The sequence below is a fragment of the Pteropus medius genome, unplaced genomic scaffold (genome assembly GCF_902729225.1).
Source record: "Pteropus medius unplaced genomic scaffold, Ma_sr-lr_union100, whole genome shotgun sequence".
Taxonomy (NCBI): Eukaryota; Metazoa; Chordata; class Mammalia; order Chiroptera; family Pteropodidae; genus Pteropus; species Pteropus medius.
Window position 1 is genome coordinate 18,593 of NW_024344196.1, and position 9,013 is coordinate 27,605.

General features: G+C 57.7%; 4 protein-coding genes across 4 annotated transcripts in view; 2 read left to right on the plus strand and 2 right to left on the minus strand.

The window, feature by feature from the left end:
* The window catches only part of LOC120607110 (interferon-induced transmembrane protein 3-like), a 2,980-nt gene extending 2,177 nt beyond the window's left edge, over positions 1-803 (plus strand). The window contains exon 2 of the mRNA XM_039868705.1: positions 454-803. Within this exon, the coding sequence (XP_039724639.1) occupies positions 454-642 (189 nt within the window). The 3' untranslated portion in view covers positions 643-803. The remainder of the gene's footprint in view (positions 1-453) is intronic.
* A 319-nt stretch (positions 804-1,122) lies between these two features.
* On the plus strand, positions 1,123-2,668 carry LOC120607109 (interferon-induced transmembrane protein 3-like). Its single transcript, XM_039868704.1, has 2 exons — positions 1,123-1,779; positions 2,315-2,668. The coding sequence occupies exons 1-2, from the start codon at positions 1,534-1,536 to the stop codon at positions 2,474-2,476; spliced, it is 408 nt and encodes a 135-aa protein (XP_039724638.1). The 5' UTR covers positions 1,123-1,533; the 3' UTR covers positions 2,477-2,668.
* Positions 2,669-6,019: 3,351 nt separating this feature from the next.
* LOC120607111 (interferon-induced transmembrane protein 3-like) lies at positions 6,020-7,283 on the minus strand. The gene is made up of 2 exons (XM_039868706.1): positions 6,934-7,283; positions 6,020-6,302 (listed from the first exon to the last, which is right to left on the minus strand). The coding sequence occupies exons 1-2, from the start codon at positions 7,177-7,179 to the stop codon at positions 6,159-6,161; spliced, it is 390 nt and encodes a 129-aa protein (XP_039724640.1). The 5' UTR covers positions 7,180-7,283; the 3' UTR covers positions 6,020-6,158.
* Positions 7,284-7,944: 661 nt separating this feature from the next.
* On the minus strand, positions 7,945-9,010 carry LOC120607108 (interferon-induced transmembrane protein 3-like; the record flags this gene model as incomplete). Its single annotated transcript, XM_039868703.1, has 2 exons — positions 7,945-8,298; positions 8,840-9,010. Coding segments are annotated over 2 exons (333 nt in total), but the record flags the coding sequence as incomplete, so codon positions are not given.
* Positions 9,011-9,013: the final 3 nt, after the last annotated feature.

A 9,013-nucleotide genomic window follows, 5' to 3' on the forward strand; every position in this document is an offset into this window, starting at 1 on the left:
GTGTGTGTGTTGCAGGTGCGTGTGTGTGTGCGCACGTGTGTGTGTGGCGCCTGTGCGTGTGCAGGTCACCGTGAGGCCGCATGGGGTGCTTGGAGATGGCCGGGGTCAACCTCCGTCCCTGGGACTCCAAGGATCTCCCTACCGTCCATACCAGAAATTACATCCATCAGACTCACTGTGTGGCTCCAAGGCTCTCTCAGAAAGAAAAGGGACCCAGAAAACCCTGAGCTGCCAGCAGAGCAGCAGAGGGACCAGGGCAGGGTGAGGACCCGCCCGAGACCCCTGGAGAGGCGGAGAGTGTGAGAGGAAGGAGCTCCCGGTTCCAGGAGTAGGGGGCCCTCAGTGCACAGTCCTGCTCAGGCTCCAGGGAACAGGGAGGGGCAGGGACCATCCATCGGAGGACCTGAGTCACACAGGACCCCTCCAGGCCCCTCACCCTCTCTTCTCCCCCAGTCTAGGGACCGGAAGATGGTGGGCGACGTGATCGGGGCCAAGAGCTACGCTTCCACCGCCAAGTGCCTCAACATCTGGGCCCTGGTCTTGGGCCTCCTTGTCATTATTGCCGTCGTCACAGCCGTCGTTATTTTCGTCAGCAATATGTATCGTGTCTATATTCCTGTGTATTCTGGAAGTCATCAATAGTTCTGGAGGACGCCAGCAGCTGCCCACGGCCTGAGACTGTCGGTCTGAGACTGTCACCCTTTCCCTGCTGTTTACAGCACACGCGCCCTGTCCTCTCCTGTGCCACCAGCGCCTCCCCCTGCCTGCCATTAATGCTGAACCCAATAAAGGCCTGTATGTGAGCTGCTTGGTTTTACTTGGGGAGGGGGCCTTGGTGAGAGTTCCAGGCCTGTCAAGGTGACAGAGCCCATCCCCAGCCATGTCACCTGCTGGCTGCCCTTGTGGGTGGGCCGAGCATGTCCTCAGGGCAGAGGTCAGGAAGGGCCCGGTCCCCCAGGACCAGCTTCAGGACCAGCCCTCGCCTGGCCAAGGTCAGGAGTCCTGCCTGCCCTGCTTCCTCCAGGACTCAGTCCAGTCCAAGGGGAAGAGCACGCTTTCTCCCGAGGTGGCTGGGGAACACCTCTAGCCTACCTCTAGCCCACCTCTAGCCTACCCGCATCGGCACCACCAGCCCGCCTCGTTCGCTTCCCACACGCATGGGAGACAGCCGAGAAGATGAGTAACCCCGGCAGGGCCCGAGCCAGCATCCTAAACGTCCTCTCCAGAAAACAGGACACGGAAAACATGGGGTGGAGGAGAGAGGCCAGTTAAGGAGATAAGGCCTGGCTTGAGTGACAGGGACAGGACAGGTGTCCCCTTGCCCCTTCCCCACCCTGCCTTTCCCTTCCTCTGACCCTGCCCTTGTGTAACTCGACACTCGTACAATTGTTACGCCCTCCCAGCCAATGCTCAACTTCTCAAAGGTCAGGGGAGGGAAACTTTGGAGAAAACGAAATCGAAATCGAAATTCCATGGAGAGCTAGTGATCACTGCGCTTCCTGTCATTCCCGGGACCCTGAGCACCCTGGCACCATGAGCTGCAGCCCCCAGCCTTTCACAGGCCCCTACTCAGGAGTCATCCCAACCTACGAGGAGCTCAAGGAGGAGCACCAAGTGGCCGTGCTGGGGGTGCCCCAGACCTCGGGGGCCGTGACGTCCACCGTGATCAACATCCGCAGCGAGACCGTCGTGCCCGACCACGTCGTCTGGTCCCTGTTCAACACCCTCTTCCTTAACCCCTGCTGCCTGGGCTTCGTGGCGTTCGCCTACTCCGTGAAGGTGGGTGGGCACGCGGCGGCTTCTCCGGAAAGGGCGAGTGGCCCGCAGAGGTCCCCCGGCCCAGACGGCCCTGGGGAGTTGCCCTAGTGTGCCTGTCTGTGCATCTGCGTGCTGGGTGGGGCTCACTCCCAGTGAGGGGGTGCGGTGGGGCTGACTGGACAAAAAGGCGGCGAGGTCTCCGCGTCCCGAGAGTTCTCCTTCTGGCCTAACTAGTGAGATGACAGCCTTCCTGCTTGCCATGCAGACCTCAACTCTCAAGTCTGGTCTCAATGGCAAGTGGGAAGGCTGTCATCTCAGAAAAAGGGAAATGTACTCACAGACCAACTCCTGCTGAGGTGGGTGGCCAGCAGAGGGGCTAGGGCAGGGGAGGACCAGCCCTGAGACCCTTGGAGAGGCTGAGAGTCGGCTCGTAGCCCCAAGAATAGAGGGTACCCAATCTGGCCGAGGGCACGGACCAGCCAGCGGAGGATGTGAGTCACAGCCCCTGGCTCTCGGCGGGACCCCTCCAGGCCCCTCACCATCTCTTCTCCCCCAGTCTAGGGACCGGAAGATGGTGGGCGACGTGATCGGGGCCAAGAGCTACGCTTCCACTGCCAAGTGCCTCAACATCTGGGCCCTGGTCTTGGGCCTCCTTGTCATATTTGCCATCGTCACAGCCGTCGTCTTTATTTTGGTCAGCTATCCGTATCGTGTCTAATATTCCGGTGAATTCTGGAAGTCATAAATAGTTCTGGAGGACGCCAGCAGCTGCCCACGGCCTGAGACTGTCGGCCTGAGACTGTCACCCTTTCCCTGCTGTTTAGAGCACACGCGCCCTGTCCTCTCCTGTGCCACCAGCACCTCCCCCTGCCTGCCATTAATGCTGAACCCAATAAAGGCCTGTATGTGAGCTGCTTGGTTTTACTTGGGGAGGGGGCCTTGGTGAGAATTCCAGGGCTCTCAAGGTGGGAGAGCCCACCTGCTGGCTGCCCTGGTGGGTGGGTCGAGTATGTTTCAGGGAAGGGCCCATATTCTGAGCACGGGCTGAGGTCAGGAAGGGCGGGGTTGAGGCTTGAAGCCCAGACCTCCCTTCCTCCAGAAGCACACCTGTGCTGTACTTTGTCCTCGTCAGGCCCGAGGACCAGCCACAGCCTGGGCATGGGCAGGAGTCCTGTCTGTTCTTCCTCACGAGGGCCAGGTGGGAAGAGAACCCTTCCTTGAGAGACGGCTGAGGAGACTAGCACATTTTCCGCTCTGAGCCCAGTGGCCCTTGCCAGATCCCCGCTTTGGCGGAGCCCATGTCCGCCACCCACCTCCTCTGCAGGTGTCCCCGGCCCCGCCTCCTCCACAGCATGCCCACGCGGCACCGACGCTGTCTCGCCCCGCCCCGCCCCACCTCCTGGGCGCCCTGTCCCGGCCGCCCCGCCTCCTCCCGGGTCAATCATCTAGGCGTCACGTGACAACCTACCCACCTACGTTTTAACCAGGGTTGGTCTGACTCCCAGGATTAAAGATGCTCACGGATGTGTCCTTACGGGCCCAGTGATTAGTACCTAGGACCTTCCTGCTGCCCTCAGTTGTGACTTTGTGATGCCGCCTGCCTCCCACGTCATTTTGGAAAGCGGGAGGTCCTGGCTCCCTTGCTTCCTGCAAGCGAGTGTCTTTCACCTAGTAGGACCCTCGTTCCAAGTCAGCGTAGTTCTGACGTGGTTCCTTCCAGGGCTCAGAGTCCTTCCTGACCGCTCCTCCACAGGGGATGTGGGAACTGTCTTGTGTGTGGGGTTAAGTCCTCGGGGTCACAGGATGGCGCCCCCTACCCTGATTCAGGTCTGCTCAGACCTTTGGCTGCGCCCCACCTTCAAGCAAGTGTTTCTCAGACCCAGAGAATCAGATCTCTCAGCATTCCTCCTCCATGGCGGTTGCTGGGCCTGTCCCCTCCTCTGCTCATGTGTTGGCTGGAAGATTACTGCTTGAAATTTATTATTTGCTTAGGAAGATTACTGCTTGAAATTTATTACTTGCTGGAAATTACCATGTAGCTATTGCCATGAGAAATGAATTATGGGAACATAAACATTCTAATAACAAGTTTTCTGCTTCCGTACCCTCGCTTGCACACCCAACCTGTGGGTTGACAGGTAATGAATGAGAGAAAACAGACCTTTGTGTTAAGACAGAATGAGGAATGGAATTTAGGGCTTAAAAACCCTGTACCTCTACATTTTGGGGCTGCTTAATTTAGGGTCTGCGTGCCCCTGGCAGACCCAGCTGGCTGAATAAAGTGTTTCCTAAAACTCACTGATTTGTGGTAGTCCGTGTGTCTTTCGGGGGCTGGCAGCTACAACACTCAGAGGTGGGATCCCCTAGGAGAGCGGGGCCCTTTCAGGATCCAGTGGCTTATACTGTGGACTAAGCCACGGTATCAACCTGCCAACTGCCCCCTGGAGTTAGGGTGCTGCTCTGGGGGCATAAAAGGCGTTTGTGAGTGAGAGGTGGGGATTACAGTAGCTACGGTCTGGGGGGACAGGGAGGGGCAGGCTATGGCTTTCCAAGCTGTGAACGCTTCTGTCCAGCTGGCTTGAGAAGGGGTCAGCTCTGGGGAACCTCAGGTGCCCTTGAGATGGGACATCACTTGTAAAATTCTTAATCTTTTATCAGGAAATGAAATGGGACATCTCTTGCAGAGTTAATCTTTTTAGTAAAAAACCGAGTTAAGTTTTCTTCCCTCCATTCTTTGGAAAAAAGGCCCTCTCCCTCAAATCCTGATAACCGACCTGGCTAATCATCCTCTGGCTATTGATAAGGGTCATCAGCCCATTGTTAGCAGAAATGGTGTTAAGCCAGGCAGAGCCCTTGGGGCGGGGCCAGGGGTGGAGGGTGGGGGTGGGGGGACTTTAGGCAAAAGGTCTTTCTTTTTACCCTTTAAGAAATATGTTAACCAAGCCTGTTTCCCTTTACTCACTTAATAGGCAAATCAATAATAGAAATTAATAGATGTATGATTTAAACAAGGAGTTGGTATTTTCTTTTCCTTCTCCAGGGACTGAGGTAGCACTTCAGGAAACCCAAGACTGAGAAACCTGACTGAGGCAGAAAGGGAAAGAGCTCCATGAACTCCCTGCAGGCAGGGACTACGGCCATGCTCAGCAGGAAGCAGATGCAGAAGAGACCTCCTGTCTTTCAACGTCATTACCAATAATAACGGGGTTCATGGCTCTTAGAAAAGAGCTAGGCAGGAAAGTCAGTTAGGAGGTTTCCATCTGCGGACAAAGACACTGAGGTCATCCTATCCTAGAATGGGTCCGCCCTAATCCGCCCACAATTAAGCAAGTCAGAATGCATTTTTTTAACTAACACAAAGAAGCCAGTAGGCAGAAAATTAGGTGCCACTTTAAGCCAGTCACTCTCACTTGCGCAATGAAGACCCAAGGACCTTCCACTCACCTGAGCCTCATCGTACCATCATTATAATATGATGCACATACCCGGAACTTCATTAATATCATTATAACAGACTGAATTCTGGGAACAAACATGCGCAGAACACAAAATGATGAATCACTGAGTCCTGTCAATCTTAGTTGTCAATCAAGGAAGCCCAGTCCTCTAAGAAAAGTGGCCGCCCACCGCGGAGAGGAAGAGCCCTGGTCTTTGTCACTAGGCCTTTTGAGCCACCCCTCTCTTGCTCCAGCCCGTGTCCACTTCTGGAAGTGGACTTTTCCTTCTAATAAAACTTTTCTCCTGTATTTCAATGTCTCACTCAATTCTTTGTTCGAGACATCCAGAACATGGATGACGCGCCAGGACCCCACTCTCGGTGACACCCTCAGGTCTGGAATCCTTGCCAGAAACGGGTGCCAGATTATTGCCAGGTCAGGGTAGGAATTTTGCCTCAGCCTGAGGAGCAGGGGACACATGGACTCTCTACAGGTGGCCTGCGGAGTCTCTGATTCATGTCACCTGCAGCCTTCTGGAGCTAACGAAGGCCTTAGAGGCCAACTGTGTTCTGAACCAGGGCCACTCTCCCCTAAATGAATCTTTCCAGGTCAGAGATGAAAACTCTGGCAAGTAGGGGTCCCCCAAATCCCCCATTCATCTGTTGCCCTCAGCTGGCGGCCAGGAACTGGTAAGAGCTGAAGAGATGAGGCATCCGACCCCGACGGCAGTCAGGAGGTGGCACAGGAGGGGATGGGCTCAGTCTCAGTGGCAACAGTCCAGGGACTCTCATCAGGGCCCCCAGCCTAGTAAAAACACAGCACCCTTGCATATAAATCCTTTATTGATTCAATAGTAGGCACAGGTATGTATAAATAGCTGTGAAAGGGTGACAGCCACAGGCGGTGAGCAGCTGCAGAGGCCTCCAGAACTCTTTATAAATCGTAAAATTCCTGAGAAAACAATCAGTGAGCCAGGGTAGCAGTTAAAATGATGAGAGCGATGGTGACGACGATGCCCAAGACCAGGGCCCAGACGTTCAGGCACTTGGCGGTGGAAGCGTAGCTCTGGGCCCCGATCACGTCGCCCACCATCTTCCGGTCCCTAGACTGGGGAAGAAGAGATGGTGAGGGGCCTGGAGGGGTCCCATGTGACTCAGGTCCTCTGCTGGATGGTCCCCGCCCCTCCCTGTTCCCTGGAGCCTGAGCAGGACTGTGCACTGAGGGCCCCCTACTCCTGGAACCGGGAGCTCCTTCCTCTCACACTCTCCGCCTCTCCAGGGGTCTAGGGCGGGTCCTCACCCTGCCCTGGTCCCTCTGCTGCTCTGCTGGCAGCTCAGGGTTTTCTGGGTCCCTTTTCTTTCTGAGAGAGCCTTGGAGCCACAGGATGAGTCTGATGGATGTAATTTCTGGTATGGACGGTAGGGAGATCCTTGGAGTCCCAGGGACGGAGGTTGACCCTGGCCATCCCCAAGCACCCCATGCGGCCTCACGGTGACCTGCACACACACAGGCGCCACACACACGTGCGCACACACACACACACAGGCGCGATGACACACATCGCAGTGCGCGCGGCGCAAGCATACGCCACGGCATACACCCGGCAAAATACACAAACGCACATGCAACGCACACACACACGTACACACACACTAGGGCAACTCCCCAAGGCCGTCTGGGCCGGGGACCTCTGCGGGCCACTCGCCCTTTCCGGAGAAGCCGCCGCGCGCCCACCCACCTTCACGGAGTAGGCGAACGCCACGAAGCCCAGGCAGCAGGGGTTAAAGAAGAGGGTGTTGAACAGGGACCAGACGACGTGGTCGGGCACGACGGTCTCGCTGCGGATGTTGACCACGGTGGACGTCACGGTCCCCGAATTCTGGGGCGCCCCCAACACAGCCACTTGGTGCTCCTCCTTGAGCTCCTCGTAGGTTGGGAGGACTCCCGAGTAGGGGCCTGTGAAGGGCTGGGAGCTGCAGCTCATGGTGCCAGGGTGTCAGGGTCCCGGGAATGACAGGAAGCGCAGTGATCACTCGCTCTCCCTGGCGGTTTCGTTTTCTCCAGTTTCCCTCCCCTGGCCCTTGAGAAGTTGAGCATTGGCTGGGAGGGCGTAACAATTGTACGAGTGTCAAGTTACACAAGGGCAGGATCAGAGGAAGGGAAAGGCAGGGTGGGGAAGGGGCCGGGGACACGTGTCCTGTCCCTGTCACTCAAGCCAGGCCTTATCTCCTTAACTGGTCTCTCTCCTCCACCCCATGTTTTCCGTGTCCTGTTTTCTGGAGAGGACGTTTAGGATGCTGGCTCGGGCCCTGCCGGGGTTACTCATCTTCTCGGCTGTCTCCCATGCGTGTGGGAAGCGAACGAGGCGGGCTGGTGGTGCCGAGGCGGGTAGGCTAGAGGTGGGAGGTGTTCCCCAGCCACCTCGGGAGAAAGCGTGCTCTTCCCCTTGGACTGGACTGAGTCCTGGGGAAGCAGGGCAGGCAGGACTCCTGACCTTGGCCAGGCGAGGGCTGGTCCTGAGGCTGGTTCTGGGGTGGCAGGAGGGCAGAGGCGGAGGGCAGGCCAGCACAGGTGTGCTCCTGGGGGGAGAGGCATCTGGGGACCAGGCCCCTTCCTGACCTCTGCCTTGAGGACATGCTCGGCCCACCCCCAGGACAGCCAGCAGGCGGCACAGGTGGGGATGGGCTCTGTCACCTTGACAGGCCTGGAACTCTCACCAAGGCCCCCTCCCCAAGTAAAACCAAGCAGCTCACATACAGGCCTTTATTGGGTTCAGCATTAATGGCAGGCAGGGGGAGGCGCTGGTGGCACAGGAGAGGACAGGGCGCGTGTGCTCTAAACAGCAGGGAAAGGGTGACAGTCTCAGGCCGACAGTCTCAGGCCGTGGGCAGCTGCTGGCGTCCTCCAGAACTGTTTATGACTTCCAGAATTCACCGGAATATTAGACACGATACAGATTGCTGACGAAAATAATGACGACGGCTGTGCTGACGGCAAATATGACAAGGAGGCCCAAGACCAGGGCCCAGATGTTGAGGCACTTGGCGGTGGAAGCGTAGCTCTGGGCCCCGATCACGTCGCCCACCATCTTCCGGTCCCTAGACTGGGGGAGAAGAGATGGTGAGGGGCCTGGAGGGGTCCCACGTGACTCAGGTCCTCTGCTGGATGGTCCCTACACCCCCTGTTCCCTGGAGCCTGAGCAGGACTGTGCACTGAGGGCCCCCTACTCCTGGAGCCGGGAGCTCCTTCCTCTCACACTCTCCGCCTCTCCAGGGGTCTCGGGCGGGTCCTCACCCTGCCCTGGTCCCTCTGCTGCTCTGCTGGCGGCTCAGGGTTTTCTGGGTCCCTTTGTCTTTCTGAGAGAGCCTTGGAGCCACACAGTGAGTCTGATGGATGTAATTTCTGGTATGGACGGTAGGGAGATCCTTGGAGTCCCAGGGACGGAGGTTGACCCCGGCCATCCCCAAGCACCCCATGCGGCCTCACAGTGACCGGCACACGCACAGGCGCCACACACACACGCACGCACACACACACACACACACACACACACACACACGAGGGCGCCTCCCCAAGGCCGTCTGGGCCGGGGACCTCTGTGGGCCCCTCGCCCTTTCCGGAGAAGCCGCCGCGCGCCCACCCACCTTCACGGAGTAGGCGAACGCCACGAAGCCCAGGCAGCAGGGGTTAAAGAAGAGGGTGTTGAACAGGGACCAGACGACGTGGTCGGGCACGACGGTCTCGCTGCGGATGTTGACCACGGTGGACGTCACGGCCCCCGAGGTCTGGGGCGCCCCCAGCACGGCCACTTCGTGCTC